General features: G+C 44.8%; 1 protein-coding gene across 7 annotated transcripts in view; it reads right to left on the reverse strand.

Annotated features, from left to right (window-relative positions):
* The window catches only part of pphln1 (periphilin 1), a 291,915-nt gene that overhangs the window by 241,980 nt on the left and 30,596 nt on the right, over positions 1 to 19,339 (reverse strand). For all 7 annotated transcript variants that reach the window (XM_068050976.1, XM_068050977.1, XM_068050971.1 and 4 more), the window contains exon 4: positions 13,904 to 13,965. In XM_068050976.1, coding sequence (XP_067907077.1) covers positions 13,904 to 13,965 — 62 coding nt within the window. The remainder of the gene's footprint in view (positions 1 to 13,903; positions 13,966 to 19,339) is intronic.

A 19,339-nucleotide genomic window follows, 5' to 3' on the forward strand; every position in this document is an offset into this window, starting at 1 on the left:
TATCTGCGTGTGCGCTTATCGCATATGCATGCCAGCGTGGTCGTGTCGCGTCTTCATAGTAGTTTTAATCGAATTAGAGTTGGAAGGTTAATAAACCTACACCTTTCTTGATTAAATCTAAGAAAACCTGCCTGGTAGATTTCTTTACCTTACAATTGGACAGCAGTGAATAAGGATTCATTGAGGGGGAGCTAAAAACACTGTTACGGTCAAACCAGGCAAAGGCTGAGAGCGAACCCCTAGATCCCTTTCTCACCTGATTGTAACATTATCCAATCCAAATTTCTCTATTACCTCCTCCTTTACTGTGACATGGGTATCATCCTCTTTAGTGAAGACAGATGAAAAGTACTCAGTTAGTGAAGTGATTCATTTTGTTAAGAACAACGAATTGAAGTGATACATTTTGGTAGGAAGTACAAGGAGAGGCAATATAGATTTAAGGGTACAATTCTAAAGGGGGTGCAGGAGCAGAGAGACCTAGGAGTATATGTGCACAAATCACTGAAGGTTGCAGGACAGGTTGAGAAAGCGCTTAATAAAGTATTTGGGATCATGGGATTTATAAATAGGGGCAGAGAGAACGAGAAAAGGAAGTTATGTTAAACCTGTATAAAACACTGATTCCGCCTCAACTGGAGTACTGTGTCCAGTTCTGGGAACCACACTTTAGAAAGGATGTTAAGGCATTAGAGAGGATGCAGAAAAGATTCACAAGAATGGTTCCAGGGATGAAGAACTTCAGTTACGTGGATAGGCTGGAGAAGCTGGGTCTATTCTCCTTGGAGGAGAGAAGATTAAGAGAGGATTTGATAGAGGTGTTCAAAATCATGGAGGGGTCTGGGCAGAGTGGCTAAGGAGAAAAGATAAGGAGAAACTTTTCCCATTGGCTGAAGGATCCAGAACCAGAGGACACCGAGTTAAGGCGAGTAGCAAAAGAATCAGAGGCGACAAGAGGAAAAACTTTTTTTTTTTAAAATGCAGCGAGTGGTTAGGATCTGGAATGTTCTGCAATGTTCTGCCTGCAAGTGAGGTAGAAGCAGAACCAAACAAGACCTTCAAATGAGAATTGGACAAATATCTGGAGAGAGAAAATTAGCAAGGCTACGAGGAAAAGCCGGGGAGTGCGACTAGGCGAGTTGCTCTTGCAAAGAGCAGTCTCCTTTAGTGCTGTAACCATTCTATGATTCTAGTACCTCAGCCGTGCCCTTTGCCTTCACATGATCTTTTCGGTCCCTAAGCAGCACCATCCTCCCACTATTTGTACACTTAGAAAAGACTTTTGGGTTCCTTTATTGTTAGCCACAAATCTCATCAGACACACTCTTTGCCCCTCTTATTTCCTTTGGCAGTTCTCCTTGGTATTTTCTGTATTCAGCTTGGCTCTCTAATGCATTATGAGCCTGAAGTTGTAATACACCTACTTTTTCTGTTTCATTTTAATCTCAGTATCTTTAGCCATCCAATGATCACAATCCACCTGAGCCAGACCCTCCTTGAATTTAAAGTGAACCCCTGGCTTTGTTCTGTTACCACAGAACCATAGAAAAAGTACAGCATAGGAGGCCATTCAGCCCATCATGTCTGTGCCAGCCGAATAAACTCATCCCACCTGCCAGCACCTGGTCCATAGCCCTGCAGGTTACAGCACTTCAGGTACATGTCAAGGTACCTTTTAAAAGAATTGAGGGTCTCTGACTCCACCACCTTTCCTGGCAGCGAATTCCAGACACCCACCATTCCTCTGGGTGAAAAAGTTTCCCCTCATGTCCCCTCTAATTCTTCTACCAATCACCTTAGATCTGTGCCCCCTGGTAATTGACCTCTCTGCTAGGGGAAACAGGTCCTTCCTGTCTACTCTATCTAGGCCCCTCATAATTTTGTACACCTCAATCAAGTCACCCCTCAGCCTCCTCAGTTCCAGGGAAAACAACTCTAACCTATCCAATTTTTCCTCATAGCTACAACTTTCAAGCCCTGGCAACATTCTTTGTAAATCTCCTCTGTATCCTCTCCAGAGCAATTATGTCCTTTCTGTAATGTGGTGAACAGAACTGCACGCAATATTCCAGCTGTGGCCTAACCAATGCTCTATACAGTTCCAGCATCACATCCCTGCTTTTGTACTCTATACCTCGGCCAATAAAGGAAAGCAATCCTTCTTCACCACTCTATCCACCTGTCTTGCCATCTTTAGGGATCTGTGAACATGCACCCCAAGGTTTCACTTCTTCTACCCCTCTCAATATCCTCCCGTTTATTGTATATTGCCTCGCTTTATTTGCCCTCCCCAAATGCAATACCTCACACTTATCTGGATTGAATTCCATTTCCCACTTTTCCGCCGACTCAACCAAAACATTGATATCATTCTGAAGTCCATGGCTTTCCTCCTTACTATTAACTGCACAGCCAATTTTGAGTCACCAGCAAATTTCCCAATCATGCCACCCACATTTAAAACCAAATCATTAATATATACCACAAACAGTAAGAGACCAAACTCTGAGCCCTGTGGAACGCCACTGGAAACAGTTTTCCATTCACAAAAACATCCGTCGACTACTACCCTCTGTTTCCTGTCATTGAACCAATTCTGGATCCAACCTGCCACCCTCCCTTGTAACCCATGGGCTTTCATTTTCCTGACCAGGCTGCCATGCGGGACCTTGTCAAATGCCTTACTAAAATCCATGTAAACCACATCCATTGCACTACCCTCATAATCCTCCTTGTTACTTCCTCAAAAAACTCAATCAAGTTAGTAAGTCATGACTTTCCCCGAACAAATCCATGCTGATTATGCCTGATTAATCCATCTAAGTGACAGTTTATCCTTTCCCTCAAAATATATTATAACAATTTACCCACCACGGAGGTCAGACTGTCTGGCCCATAATTACCTGGCTAATCCCTCGCACCCTTTTTAAACAATGGTACACCATTCACAGACCTCCATCTGGTATCTTGCCTGTACCTAGTGGGGATTTGAAGATGATCCTCAGCACATCTGCTCGTTCCTCCCTGACTTCCTTTAACAACCTGAGATTGAACAGTCAACCCATGAAGTGTTATAGTCTGATAACTTTATGATCAAAATGCATAAACTTCAATTTTGGACAAAGTAAGTATAGCAAACTCAGTCATAGAGTCATACAGCACAGAAACAGGCCTTTCGGCCCATCGTGTCTGCGCCAATCATCAAGCACCTACCTATTCTAATCCCATTTTCCAGCACTTGGCCCGTGGCCTTGCATGCTATGGCGTTTCAAGTGCTCATCTGAATACTTCTTAAATGTTGTGATGGTTCCTGCCTCTACCACCCACTTCAGGCAGTGTGTTCCAGATTTCAACCACCCCCTGGGTGAAAAAATGTTTCCTCAAATCCCCTCTAAACTTCCTGCCCCTTACCTTAAACCTATGCCCCCTGGCTATTGATCCCTCCGCTAAGGGAAAAAGTTTCTTCCTATCTAATCATCCATGCCCCTCATAATTTTGTATACCTCAATCATGTCCCCCCTCAGCCTTCTCTGCTCCAAGGAAAACAACCCTAGCCTTTTCAGTCTCTCTTTATAGCTGAAATTCTCCAGCCCAGGCAACATCCTGGTGAATCTTCTCTGCACCCTCTCCAGTGCAACCACATCCTTCCTATAATGTGGTGCCCAAAACTGTACACAGTACTCCAGCTGTGGCCGAACTAGCGTTTTACACAGCTCCATCATAACCTCCCTGCTCTTACATTCTATGCCTTCCTGATCACCTTATCTACCCGTGCTGCTGCTTTCAGTGATCTATGGACAAGTACACCAAGGCCCCTCTGACACTCTGTACTCCCTAGGGTCCTACCATCCATTGTATATTCCCTTGCCTTGTTCATCCTCCCAAAATGCATCACCTCACACGATTAAATTCCATTTGCCACTGCTCCGCCCATCTTACCAGCCAATCTATATCGTACTGTAATCTAAGGCTTTCCTCCTCACTATTTACGACACCATTAATTTTTGTGTCACCCGCGAACTTACTGATCATTGCTCCTATATTCACGTCTAAATGTACACTACAAAAGCAAGGGTCCCAGCACCGATCCCTAGGGTACACCACTGGTCACAGGCTTCCACTCGCAGAAACAACCCTCAACCATCACCCTCTGCCTCCTGTCACTAAGCCAATTTTGGATCCAATCTGCCAAATTGCCCTGGATCCCATCGGCTCTTACCTTCTTAACCTATCTCCCATGCGGGACCTTATCAAAAGCCTTACTGAAGTCCATGTAGACTACATCAACTGCTTTACCCTCACCTACACATCTAGTCACCTCCTCGAAAAATTCAATCGTTAGTTAGACACGATCTCCCCCTGACAAAGCCATGCTCACTATCCCTGATTAATCCCTGCCTCTCCAAGTGGCGATTAATCCTGTCCCTCAGAATTGTTTCCAATAGTTTCCCAACCACTGATGTTAGACTCACCGGCCTGTAATTACCTGGTTAATCCTTGCTACCCTTCTTGAATACTGGTACCACATTCGCTGTCCTCCAATCCTCTGGTACCTCTCCTGTGGCCAGAGAAGATTTGAAAATTTGTGTCAGAGCCCCTGCTATCTCCTCCCTTGCCTCACATAACAGCCTGGGATACATCTCATCTGGGCCTGGGGATTTATCCACTTTTAAGCCCGTTAAAACAGCTAATACTTCCTCCCTTTCAATGCTAATATGTTCAAGTATATCACAATCCCCTCCCTGATCTCTACACTTACATCGTCCTTCTCCATAGTGAACACAGATGAAAAGTAATGATTTAAAACCTCACCTATGTCCTCCGACTCCAAAGACAGATTGCCACTTTGGTCCCTAATGGGCCCTACTCTTTCCCTGCTTGCCCTTAATATACTTAGAAAATGCCTTAGGATTTTCCTTTATCTTGCCCGCCAGTGCTTTTTCATGTCCCCTCTTCGCTCTCCTAATTACTTTAAGTACCCCCCTACACTTTCTATACCCCTCCAGGGCCTCCGCTGTTTTCAGCACTCTGAATCTACCATAGGCCTCCTTTTTTTTCCTGATCCAATCCTCTATATCCCTTGACATCCAGGGTTCCCTGGACGTTGGTCCTACCCTTCACCTTAACGGGTACATGTTAGCTCTGAACTCTCACGATTTCCTCTTTGAATGGCTCCCACTGGTCTGATGTAGACTTTCCTACAAGTAGCTGCTCCCAGTCCACTTTGGCCACCTGTTTTATCATACTGAAATCGGCCTTCCCCCAATTCAGTACCTTTATTTCCGGCTCGTCTTTGTCCTTTTCCATAACTACCTTAAATCTTCCAGAGTTATGGTCACTATCCCCGAAATGCTCCCCCACTGACACTTCTACCACTTGTCCAGCTTCATCCCCTAGGATTAGGTCCAGTACTGCCCCTTCTCTTGTAGACTTTCTTCGTAGTGGCTCAAAAAGCTCTCCTGTATGCATTTTAAGAATTCCGCCCCTTTAAGCCTTTTGCACCAAGACGATCCCAGTTAATATTGAAGAAGTTGAAATTCCTTACTATCATTACCCTATTATTTTTACACCTCTTTGAGATTTGCCTGCATATCTGCTCCTCTATCTCTCCCTGACTGTTTGGAGGCCTGTAGTACACTCCCAGCCAAGTGTTTGCCCCCTTTTTGTTTTTAGGTTCTACCCATATGGCCTCATTTGAGGAACCTTCTAAGATATCTTCCCTCCTTTCTGCAGTAATTGACTCCTTGATCAACAGTGCAATACCACCTCCTCTTTTATCCCCTCCCCTGTCACGCCTGAAGATTCTATACCGGAATATTGAGCTGCCAGTCCTGTCCCTCCCTCAACCATGTCTCTGTGATAGCAATAATATCATAATGCCATGTGCTAATCAATGCCCTCAATTCATCTGCCTTACTAGTAAGACTCCTTGCATTAAAATAGATGCAATCCAGCCTTGCATTTTTCCCTTGTGCTTTAACAGGTCGATATTTGCTCTGCGTTCCAGTCTAACTCTCTTTCTCTTCTACATTTGACAGTACATCACCCCCTACTGTACCTCCACTCTGTATCCCATCCCCCTGCCAAATTAGTTTAAACCCCCAACAGCACTAGCAAACCTCACAGCAAGGATGTTGGTCCCGTTCCGGTTCAGGTGCAACCCTTCCAACTTGTACAAGTCCCACCTTTGCCAGAAGCAGTCGCAGTGATCCAGGAAACGAAAGCCCTCCCTCCTGCACCATCTCCTCAGCCATGGTCCTGCTTTTTAATCCACTACAGAGCTCCCTAAATTCTTGTTCCACGATCTCATCCCTCTTTCTACCCATGTCGTTGGTACCAATATGTACCACGACCTCTGACTGTTCATCCTCCCCCTTCAGAATGTCCTGTAGCTGCTCCGTGACATCCTTGACCCTAGCACCAGGGAGGCAATATATCATCCTGGAGACACGTTTGCGGCCACAGAAACGCCTATCTGTACCCCTTACGATAGAATCCCCTATCACTATAGCTCTCCCACTCCTTTTCCTACCCTCCTGTGCAGCTGAACCACCCGTGGTGCCACAGACTTGGCTGTTGCTGCATTCCCCTGAGAAACTATCTCCCCCAACAGTATCCAAAGTGGAAAATCTGTTAGAAAGGGATATGGACCCAGGGGACTCCTGTGCTACCTGCCTAGTTCTTCTGCTCTGCCTGGCGGTCACCCATTTCCTTTCTGTCTGAGCAGTCTTTACCTGCGGTGTGACTACCTCCCTGTACGTGCTATTCACCATGTTCTCAGACTCGCCGATGCTCCACAATGTCTCCAGCCGCCGCTCCAGATCCGAAACGCGGATTTTGAGCAGCTGGAGATACTTCCTGCACACGTGTTCACCCTTGACACTGGAAGTGTCCCTGACTTGCCACATTGCACAGGAGGAGCACTCCATGTTGCCAAGCTGCCCTGCCATGACTTACCCTTAACTTATCCCCTTAAATTACCCAACAATTAGATTTACACTAGGGACCTTGATTCCCTAAAAAAAAAAACCACTACCTACTATATTTTAAAAAAAAACTGTAACCTTGCCTTTACTTTAATTACTTACCCAGCTATTTAGAGTTATCCCCTAACAGCAGTGACTCACCAACCAATCACCTTGCAGCTTTCCTGCAACGTCACTGTTGGCTTTTTTTTTTTCAAAATTTCGGTGCGCTTGAAGAGGTCTGACTGCTTTCCACTCCTGAAGGCAAGTGAAGGCCCCAAGTCTCGTGCTGGATTTATCCGCTCCCGCTTCTCGATGTTTCCACACAGGTCCGACTGCTCTCTGCTTCTGATTTCTCATATCTTAAATATCTCACATCAAAATAAGGCTTTCGCTATTAAACCAAGTGAGATTATGGGTGTGTTAATGATTTCTGTTTGTGCCCTGTATTTTGTTCAGAGTAATACGACCATTGACACTAACAGACACATGAACACGCAAAACTCAATAACCAATTTTGTTTTGCACTCGAGAGTCCAATTGATTTACTATCCACTGCATTTGGCAAACAAATTGCAAGAGCACAAATATGCCCACTATATGCAGTGGGGACAATATTAATTTTTTAAGTAAATCCTAGTTTTCAGAATGTCACAATTGAAATGAGAAATATGTATCAAAAGGTGCTCCAAAGCAAAGCACTATATGATCGCTATGTTTCAAATAGACTTTTTAAAAACACTATTATAACGTACTGGAGAAGCTCAGTCTGCTATAGCATCAATCCCGCTTTTCCAAATTTAATTTCCATTGCTCGCTGCACTAAGTGTAAATTTTTATTCGTATTGAACACATCAGTTTTTTTTTATTCTATGGAATGTATGTTTTAAACTCCTGACTGCTCATTAATGAAATAGCCCATTGTGGTGCTGTCCATTTATGAGATACAGATTGTTAGCAAAAGAGGAAATTAAAGTAGGAGCTGCTGGATAATCAACCTTCTGTTCTAGTGTGTTTAATATTAATTAATACTCCCAGTCCAAAAGTGTTACCCTGCAAGCACCCACTTCTCCCCATTTTTCTGACCAGGAAAACATTGATTACCAACAGAACAATAACAAAAGCTGCAACCGAAATAATACTTTGCAGGTAAGCCAAGTCCCTATTTACAATTTGCACTGGTGGACAAAGAGATACATTGATAAATGGCTGAGACCATGATGAGAAAGGGAAAAATAATGATTTTTCATCCAGTTCTGTCATCAGGCCCAGAACACAAATGAACCATTCTTCGAAAAGTGAGCAGGAAGAGGTAAAAACCTAGACATCAAAGAGAAGTTGAGAAAAAGATGGCATAGGCAAATATTAAATAGTAACTGTAAAACAAACCAGGAACTGTACAGTACATTTTATGGCAGATTTATCAAATAGCCTCAGAGAGGGTGCAGACATGATTTACTGAAGTGGTATCAGGGATGAGGGACTTCAGTTATGTGGAGAGACTGGAGAAACTGGGATTACTATCCTTCGAGCAGAGAAGGTTAAGGGGACATTTGGTTGAGGTTTTCAAAACTATCAAGTGTTTTGATTTCTACTGGCAGCAGGGTTGATAACCAGAAGATACAGATTTAAGATAATTGGCAAAGGAAGATAAGGAGAAAATTTTTTACACATTGTGGTAATCTGGAATTCTTTTTTCTTTTGGGCCTCCTTATCTCGAGAGACAATGGATACGCGCCTGGAGGTGGTCAGTGGTTTGTGAAGCAGCGCCTGGAGTGGCTATAAAGGCCAATTCTGGAGTAACAGGCTCTTCCACAGGTGCTGCAGAGAAATGTGTTTGTTGGGGCTGTTGGACAGTTGGCTCTCCCCTTGCGCCTCTGTCTTTTTTCCTGCCAACTACTAAGTCTCTTCGACTCGCCACAATTTAGCCCTGTCTTTATGGCTGCCCGCCAGCTCTGGCGAATGCTGGCAACTGACTCCCACGACTTGTGATCAATGTCACACGATTTCATGTCGCGTTTGCAGACGTCTTTATAACGGAGACATGGACGGCCGGTGGGTCTGATACCAGTGGCGAGCTCGCTGTACAATGTGTCTTTGGGGATCCTGCCATCTTCCATGCGGCTCACATGGCCAAGCCATCTCAAGCGCCGCTGACTCAGTAGTGTGTATAAGCTGGGGATGTTGGCCGCTTCAAGGACTTCTGTGTTGGAGATATAGTCCTGCCACCTGATGCCAAGTATTCTCCGAAGGCAGCGAAGATGGAATGAATTGAGACGTCGCTCTTGGCTGGCATACGTTGTCCAGGCCTCGCTGCCGTAGAGCAAGGTACTGAGGACACAGGCCTGATACGGAACACAAAAGTCCGAGTGTGTCAGTGCGCCATTTTCCCACACTCTCTTGGCCAGTCTGAACATAGCAGTGGAAGCCTTACCCATGCGCTTGTTGATTTCTGCATCTAGAGACAGGTTACTGGTGATAGTTGAGCCTAGGTAGGTGAACTCTTGAACCACTTCCAGAGCGTGGTCGCCAATATTGATGGATGGAGCATTTCTGACATCCTGCCCCATGATGTTCGTTTTCTTGAGGCTGATGGTTAGGCCAAATTCATTGCAGGCAGACGCAAACCTGTCGATGAGACTCTGCAGGCATTCTTCAGTGTGAGATGTTAAAGCAGCATCGTCAGCAAAGAGGAGTTCTCTGATGAGGACTTTCCGTACTTTGGACTTCGCTCTTAGACGGGCAAGGTTGAACAACCTGCCCCCTGATCTTGTGTGGAGGAAAATTCCTTCTTCAGAGGATTTGAACGCATGTGAAAGCAGCAGGGAGAAGAAAATCCCAAAAAGTGTGGGTGCGAGAACACAGCCCTGTTTCACACCACTCAGGATAGGAAAGGGCTCTGATGAGGAGCCACCATGTTGAATTGTGCCTTTCATATTGTCATGGAATGAGGTGATGATACTTAGTAGCTTTGGTGGACATCCGATCTTTTCTAGTAGTCTGAAGAGACCACGTCTGCTGACGAGGTCAAAGGCTTTGGTGAGATCAATGAAAGCAATGTAGAGGGGCATCTGCTGTTCACGGCATTTCTCCTGTATCTGACGAAGGGAGAACAGCATGTCAATAGTCGATCTCTCTGCACGAAAGCCACACTGTGCCTCAGGGTAGACGCGCTCGGCCAGCTTCTGGAGCCTGTTCAGAGCGACTCGAGCAAAGACTTTCCCCACTATGCTGAGCAGGGAGATTCCACGGTAGTTGTTGCAGTCACCGCGGTCACCTTTGTTTTTATAGAGGGTGATGATGTTGGCATCGCGCATGTCCTGGGGTACTGCTCCCTCGTCCCAGCACAGGCATAGCAGTTCATGTAGTGCTGAGAGTATAGCAGGCTTGGCACTCTTGATTATTTCAGGGGTAATGCTGTCCTTCCCAGGGGCTTTTCCGCTGGCTAGGGAATCAATGGCATCACTGAGTTCCGATTTGGTTGGCTGTATGTCCAGCTCATCCATGACTGGTAGAGGCTGGGCTGCATTGAGGGCAGTCTCAGTGACAGCATTCTCCCTGGAGTACAGTTCTAGGTAGTGCTCAACCCAGCGGTCCATCTGTTTGCGTTGGTCAGTGATTATGTCCCCCGATTTAGATTTGAGGGGGGTGATCTTCTTGATGGTTGGCCCAAGAGCTCTCTTCATGCCATCATACATTCCTCTGATGTTTCCGGTGTCTGAGGCCAGCTGAATATGACTGCATAGGTGTTGCCAGTAGTCGTTTGCGCAACGCCTAGCTGTTCTTTGTGCAGTACTTCTGGCTGCTTTAAGTGCTGCGGATGTTAAATCGCGGGGGGCTTTCTTGTAGTTCAAAAGTGCAATGCGCTTAGCGGCTATGACAGGTTCCAGCTCTTCATTATGAGATTGAAACCAGTCTGCATTTCTCTTCGCACTTTTGCCGTAGGTGGTCAAAGCTGACTCATAGATGGCGTCTCTGATGTGGGCCCACTTGGTCTCAGCATCCCCTGTGGGAGTGTTTTGAAGGGCTGTTACAAGTGAATTTAGAAATTTTTGTAACAGCTGTGGGTGAGAAATTCTGCTCGTGTTGATGCGCGGGTGGCCCTTCTGCTTGGAATGATGCAACTTCTTTGGTCTGAGTCTAACCTTGCTGCACACCAGGGAGTGGTCGGTGTCGCAGTCCGCACTGTGGAAGCTGCGTGTGATTTGAACACTGTTTAAGGCGGCTCGCCTTGTGACAATGAGGTCTAGCTGGTGCCAACGACGTGATCTTGGGTGCCTCCATGAAACCTGGTGACAGGGTTTAGTGTGAAAGAACGAGTTGGTGATGCAGAGGTTATGATAGGTACACAACTCAAGCAGTCTCTGCCCGTTCTCATTCATCCTTCCAACGCCATAGCGCCCAAGGCAGGAGGGCCATGAGTCATGGTCGGCCCCAACCCTGGCATTAAAGTCCCCCAGCAGGAATAGGTGTTCGGTGTTGGGGATGCTGCTAATGATGTTATGGAGTTGTTCATAGAACTGGTCTTTAGCTTCAGGTGCGGAACAGAGTGTTGGAGCATAGATGCTGAGTAGGTGTACTGGACCAGAGGTGGTGAGCAGTCGGATGGACAGTATGCGTTCCGAGCCATTTGAGGGAGGCTCTATCATGCTGAGCAAGGAGTTTCTGATGGCGAAGCCCACTCCATGCTGTCTTGGTTCTTCAGGATCCCTGCCCTGCCAGAAGAAGGTGTAGTCTTGCTCTGCTAGAGAGCCACTCGCGGGGAGGCGAGTCTCCTGAAGTGCTGCAATGTCCACATTGAGTCTACTGAGCTCGTTGTTAATGATGGCGGTCTTCCGAGAATCGTTGATTTGTGTAAGGTCTTCCGACAGGCCAGGACACATAGTTCTGACGTTCCAGCTTGCAAAGCGAAGGGCTGGTACCTTCTTTCCTTTTTTCATGTTGTTTGGTGCGGTGTATCAGTCCACCTTTCGGGCAATGACCCTGAGCTCCAAGCACCCATTGAAGCAGGCAGACTGTGGCGGGACAGAACCTTATTGACCGGGGGCTGCCCGGTTTGAGGCGGGCGGTAGCTGTCCAGTGAGGTGCAATGACCTCTCCCACCGACAAAGGCAACCCGTGGCACCCAGTTTCTACGCCAATTTATCTGGACTTATAACCCGTAACTGCTGCCTTCCGTGTTGTTTCAGTCGCTGTGAGGCAACTATGGAGTGACCTCTCCATGGCGCATGCCTGGGCAAATTTATGGAGGTTGAGAGTTGCCCAGTCGTCAAAACCCCCCTCTCGGCCTTTCTGGTGGGGTCCAAAGGAGTGCAGGACACGACGTTTACTGCCTTGTGGGCGTCTCGGGAGAGACCAAGGCTAAGGGAGTAAACCCTAACAGAAAATCCGGAGCGGAACCCCGTAGGCGGTCATGTGTCACCTTTGGCATGTTTCCGGCAGTTCCTGCAGCCATACTGGTGCCAAACGTCGTGTCCTGCACTCCTTTGGACCCCACCAGAAAGGCCGAGAGGGGGGTTTTGACGACTGGGCAACTCTCAACCTCCATAATCTGGAATACACTGCCTGAAAGGGTAGTGGAAACAGACTAAATACTAACTTTCAAAAGGTAATTGGATATATTTGAAAAGGAAAAATTTCCAAGGCTATTGGAAAAGAGCAGGGAAGTGGGACTAATTGGATAGCTCTATCAAATAGGCAGCAGAGGCACAATGGGCTGAATGACCTTGTTCTGTGCTGTAAGCTTCTATAATTCTATTCAGGACAGAAAATTTATGGTGCACTGATTAAGATGTTGAATTATATTTACTGCAGTAATGCTCATACTGGCAAGATGAAGCCAAGAGATGATAAAAGCATGAACATTCTACTAGCATTGGTTTGAGATTAGTACCCATTTATGGTGATGCAAAGGCCATCAGGTTAATTATGCGAGCTTCACATCACTCTTGTTAGGGATAACAGAGCTCTGGCATATAGACAAGAAACTATCCACAGATCCCCAGTTACTGGCATCCAAATGCCAGTTCAATTATCACGTTATCAAAGAACTGACAGGATCTCAGTCAACAATTAAAGAATAAATAGAAAATGCTCCCAGGTAGGATAATACAGTGGATGGGTGAGGCGCAAGATAGACGAGCATGACATACCATGACAGCAGCAGCAGTAACTTTTAATATCAATTTTGCATTACCTCCAGTCATTGAAAAGCTGGAGGTGTAAAAAGATTCAGCACTGGTTTGGAAACTACACAACCGAATTATATTAAACAGCTTACATTGATATGAAGCCAAAACCATTCACGTGACTCAAAATACACAGTTAATCTATTCCACAATGTTTAGAGCAACTAATTCAGTACAATCGCAGTTAAAACCAGGGAACCTTTTTGGATTGCAAGACTCAGGACTGCAACAGGAAGTGCATACACACACTCAGCCATCTTTCACAATACATAACCTATCAAAGAAAACCAGACCAAAACATTCAGTCGCCAAAAATTTCAATAGTATTGGTTTTTTCACAAAAAACTTTTGCCAATTAAAAATAGTACTCAGGCGCAACACATTTTTGAGAAATTCAGGGTTTTGGCCCTCTGGGATTCTATTGTAACAAACATTTACAGAATAAGAAATAAGAAATTAGGAATGTCTGTGTCAGTTTTTTTGTCTATAGAAGTAAGCTTGTATTTTGCATCTCCCTCTAAAGTAAAACGAATTAAGCAACATTTTTTCAACCGTTTATATATTTTGTAAAGAAGCAAATCCCACTATGATCTAATGGGAAAGACAAGCTTTCGTGAAAGTCCAAAACAAAATACTTATGTTTAAGATAGCTAATTGCTCACATTTATTGCTCGTCAAATCAGTTTAATGTCCCTCTCCTGTTGGTGCCAAGGACAACAAATCCATGGAAATACTGTTTTCTTCACCTACCTATAATCGGACTGTCTATTTCCTGAATGCTCCTCCCTGGGCCATCTGGAATTTTCATCATCCTGGATAAATTTTATGAAAAGAAATAAAGATTGAAAATAATCTAGAAAATCATGACCACAACTTGAAATAAATGTCATAGCGTGATACACATTGGGGGCTATTTTAATCCACAGAACAGGTAGATTTGGGTCAGGTGAGAAGTTAAAATATAAAAAATTTCAAACCCGCCACGAACACAACCACTTCTGTCTTTAACTGAGGAGTGACGGGCGTGGGCGACCAAACTTTCAACTGGAGGTGGGTCCCTCGTTTAATATTTTAATAAACCTGCAGGCCTAAGATTTTCATCTCTCTTCCAACTTTAACACAGACCAGCTGGCTTTCCCAGGCCTCAAGAAACCTGGCAGCAAAAGGGAGGCAAGGACTACTGGATGGAAGAGTTACTTTTCCAGCACTTCTTGCTAGCCAGGAGGTGCTTAGCAGGTGTCTTCTAATGTTATTTCCGGCCTGCAATCACCTCCATGGCCAACCTCTGAACTTCTCGAATTATAAAAATAATAATCTGCATATTATCACTGGATCATTCACATAGGATAATAACAATTCTTTTATGCTTAATACCTCAGCATACCTTTTGCATTTCCTGCGTTCTCCCTAGCACCCCAACCCCAATCTTCTTTCCAGCCTGAAATCTCTCTGGGCCAACTCCCACCAACTTACTTTGTGATCCACAATCTCTCCCTCCCTACTCTACACTCCCTACCTGCCGCTTGGTGCCATTGGTCTTCCTACCCGCTAACCTGCCAGCCTCACAACCTGGCTGGCTGCAGCCAGGAAACAATTTCCAAAACTTGATTATGCATGTCATGCTATTAAATGTGGCAGGCCAGAGGGAAACATGTACTTCTGGGTTTCCCAATTGTTAAACTGTCCCCCTGCCCCCAGCACCCCCGCCATTTTCTTTTCAGGGACATTATCCTATTGGTTCCGAGGCCAAGATTTTGGTTTTGATTCTACTCAATTCCACTGCCCAGCATAAAATGGAAATAAACATAAACAAGAGATACTGATGAGAAAACTTATAGAAATTATACACTTTTTCCCCCTTTTAAACTAGATTTAGGAGTTATGCTAAAACTCAACATTGAGAGCTAGAAAATTTCCCCAATACCCCAGCAAAAAGCACTCTACTTACTTAGGCATGGACTGCAGGGTTATTTGGATCCAAGTAAGAAGAAGCCTCATCATTAGTTACATGCCTCGCCTAAAGGACCCTTCAAGGAACTAGCCTGGTTGGTTAATCATTCACAGTGTCTTACAGCACTACAAATATGCCTGGCTCAAAGTCTAAATTATAGGCATGTTACCTTGGAGTCAATTTGATACCAAATAGACTTCCTTTACACTCCTACCCAGCCCACAGGAGGATTTTCACTAGTTGATCATTTGACAATGAAAAGCACAGGTTTTAGCCCTTGAAAGGTGGAAATGGCAGAAGTTGACAATAGTCAAGGAAATTCATAGTGCTGCAAACAGAGAAATTATAAAATCAATTCACATTTTAAGCTTTATGGGAGCTATTAAAGGGTACTGTAATTGGTACCAATATCACATTGTGAAATGGTTAAGGTATATTGCATATTCATTTTAAAGCAATAGTTGCAAGTAAACAAGAGATTTCTTTTTCCTGCTCCTTTCTCAAACATCATAGGGACATTGAGGTTCCAGCACCCTTGGACCAAATACTGCATCCAAAATGTCAGTGTTCCTGTTCAAGACTCATTGGCAACCATTAGCAACCTATTCAAACACAGGGCAGAGGGGCGGTTATTATGGCTCTGCCCAATTCGATACTCTTTCGAAGTCCAGGGAAACACTTAGCTTCTTCATTGACCTCCCTAGCACAGGTTCACTGAAGCTGCCCTTATTGTCCTGCCTGATATCTGACTCCACAGAACCCAGAAACTGAAACTGGTATCTTTCTGGCCTTTACAGCTCAGTTCAACACCATACAGCATCTTTAACAAGGGGAAACTGAAAACAAGATGCCCTGGCTTCTAAACCAATATCGATACAGTGAATTCTGAGTTCTAAATTGGTTCTGACATCAGATCATTTCACTCCTAGTTAACTTATCTAAATCTTCCTTCCCATTTTGCCTCCATCGTAATTAAGATTTTTGTCTTAACAAAATTAATGCGTGTGCGATGCTTTCACTTCCCATCTTTCCTTTCCTTCCATGATTTAGAATGGACTCATCTTCCCTTCTACATATTTCAGTGTTTGCCCTTAATTTATTTTTCTCTTTAGGATTTTAGAGTTTGTGATAATTATTTTAACACTTGTAAATAGCAGTATTACTAAATGAAAGTTGAAAATTTGGCACAGCTCTGTACTCAAGCATTTAAATAAGATAGGGTGCCTGGTGCTACAACATTTCAAATCAGAAAACACAATGCATTAACATACCACAGAAAATAAAGGACCTTTATGAACATTCATTACAACCTTGATCCAAACAAAGACAAGATGTGAGGTGAGTGTGACTGCCCTTAACATCAAGGCAGTCTTTGACCAAGTGTGGCATCAAAAAGCCTTGGTAAAATTGAAATCAATGGGAAGGCACTCCAATGGCTGAAACCATATCTAGCTCAAAAGGAAAACATTTGTGGTTGTTGGGGGACAATCATCTCAGTCCCAAGCCATCACTGCAGGAGTTCCTCAGGACAGTGACTGAGGTCTAACCATCTTCAGCTGGTTTATCAATGACCTTCCCTCCATCATAAAGGCAGAAGCAGGGATATTTGCTGATAAATAACACTGTGCTCAGTTCTATTCACAATTCTCTGGATAATGAAGCAGTCCATTCCTGCATGCCACAAGATCTGGACAGCATTCAGGCTTGGGCTGACAGGAGGCAAGTAACATTTGTGTTACGCAAGCAGCAGGCAACAACCATCTCCAAAAAGAGAGTCTAACCACCTCCCCTTTACATTTCATGGCATTAACATCACTAAATACCCCATCATGAATAGCCTAGGAGTCACCATTGACCAGAAACATAACTGGATCAGCCACACAAATGCTGTGGCTACAAGAGCAGGTCAGGGGTTAGGTATTTTGTGCCAAGTGACTCACCTCCTGACTCCCCAAAGCCTTTCCATCATCGACGAGGCACCAGTCAAGAGTGCGATGGAATGCACCCCACTTACCTGGATGAGTGCAGCTCCAACAATACTTGAGAACCTCAACACTATTCAGCACAATTCAACCCGATTGCTTGACAGCCAATCCACCACCTTAAACATTTGTTCCCTCCACCACCGACACATCGTGGCTGCAGTGTGCATCAACTACAAGACGCACCGCAGCAACTCCCAAAGACTTCAACAGCACCCCGCAAACCTGAAACCGTGACCACCTTTTTAAAAAATTTGTTCATGGGATGCTAGGACAGCATGTATTGCCCATCCCCAATTGCGCTTGAGAAGGTGGTGGTGAGCTGCTTTCTTGAACTGCTGCAGTCCATGTGGGGTAGGTACACCCATAGTGCTGTTAGGAAGGGAGTTCCAGGATCTTGACCTAGCGACAGTGAAGGAACTGCAATATGGTTCCAAGTCAGGATGGTGTATGACTTGGAGGGGAACTTGCAGGTGGTGGTGTTCCCATGCACCTGCTGCCCTTGTCCTTCTAGGTGGTAGAGGTTGTGGGTTTGGAAGGTGCTGTCTAAGGAGCCTTGGTGTGTTGCTGCAGTGCATCTTGTAGATGGTACACACGACTGCCACTGTGCATTGGTGGTGGAGGAAGTGAATGTTTGTGGATGGGGTGCCAATCAAACAGATTGCTTTGTCCTGGATGCTGTCGAGCTTCATGAGTGTTGTTGGAGCTGCACCCATCCAGGCAAATGGAGAGTATTCCATCAGTCTCCTGACTTGTGTCTTGTAGATGGTGAACAGGCTTTGGGGAGTCAGGAGATGAGTTACTCGCCGCAGGATTCCTATCCTCTGACCTGCTCTTGTAGCCATGGTATTTATATGGCTACTCCAGTTCAATTACTGGTCAATGGTAACCCCCAGGATGTTGATAGTGGGGGATTCAGCAATCGTATTGCCATTGAATATCAAGGGGAGATGGTTAGATTCTTGTTGGAGATGGTCATTGACTGGCACTTGTATGGAGCGAATGTTACTTGCCACTTATCAGCCCAAGACTGGATATTGTCCAGGTCTTGCTGCATTTCTACACGGACTGCTTCAGTATCTGAGTCGTCACGAATGGTGCTGAACATTGGTGCAATCATCAGCTAACATCCCTACCTAGCAGGACAAGGACAGCAGGCGCATGGGAACACCGTGGCATCCAAGTTCCTCTCCATGTTGCACACCATCCTGACTTGGAAGTATAGTACAGTTCCTTCATTGTTGCTGGGTCAAAATCCTGGAGCTCCTTACCCAACAATACTATGGGAGTACCTTCACCACACAACTGCAGCGGTTCAAGGCGGCAGTTCACTACCACCTTCTTAAAAGCAATCAGGGACAAGCAATAAATGTTGGCATTTACAGGCCAGTCAGTTTACTGTGAGCAGTGAGGAAGTTTTTAGAAGCAATTTTCTCCCAGATTATTAACAACCATTTGGACAACTGTGGACCATGAATTGAAGTCCAAAGGATAAAAAGGGTACCTTGGATTACGAAAGAGATAGAGAATAAGATGAAGCAGAAAAGGGTGCATATGACAGATGACACTTTGGTAATGCAAGTGAGAACCAGACTGAATATAGAAAGTTCAGAGGAGATGTGAAAAAGGAAATGAGAGAAGCAAAGAGAGTAGGAGAACAGACTGAGACAACATAAAAGGGAATCCAAAAGTCTTTTATTATCATTTCTATAGTAAAATAGTGGTAAAAGGAGGACTAGGGCTAATTAGGGACCAAAAAGGGGATTTATGCATGGAGGCAGAGGGCATGGCTGAAGTACTAAATGACTACTTTGCATCTATCTTTACCAAAGAAAAAGAAACTGCCCAAGTCATAGCGAAATAGGAGGTACTGGAGACACTGGATGGGCTAAAAAATGAAAAAAGGTGGTATTAGAAAGACTGGCTGTATTTAAAGTTGATAAGTCACCAGGACCAGATCAGATGCATGCAAAATTATTGAGGGACGTAAAGGTGGAAATTGAGGAGGCACTGGCCATAATCTTCCAATCCGCCTTAGATACAGGAGTGGTGCCAGAGGAATGGAGAAATGTTACATCTTTGTTCAAAATAAGGATGCAAGGATAAACCCAGCAACTTCAGGAACTTCGGTGGGGGAAAGCTTTTAGAAATGATAATCCAGGACAAAATTAATAGTCACTTGGACAAGTGTGGATTAATTAAGAAAAGCCAGCATGGATTTGTTAAGGGCAGATCGTGTTTAAACACTTGGAT

Source organism: Heterodontus francisci, chromosome 18, assembly GCF_036365525.1.
Source record: "Heterodontus francisci isolate sHetFra1 chromosome 18, sHetFra1.hap1, whole genome shotgun sequence".
Classification (NCBI taxonomy): domain Eukaryota; kingdom Metazoa; phylum Chordata; class Chondrichthyes; order Heterodontiformes; family Heterodontidae; genus Heterodontus; species Heterodontus francisci.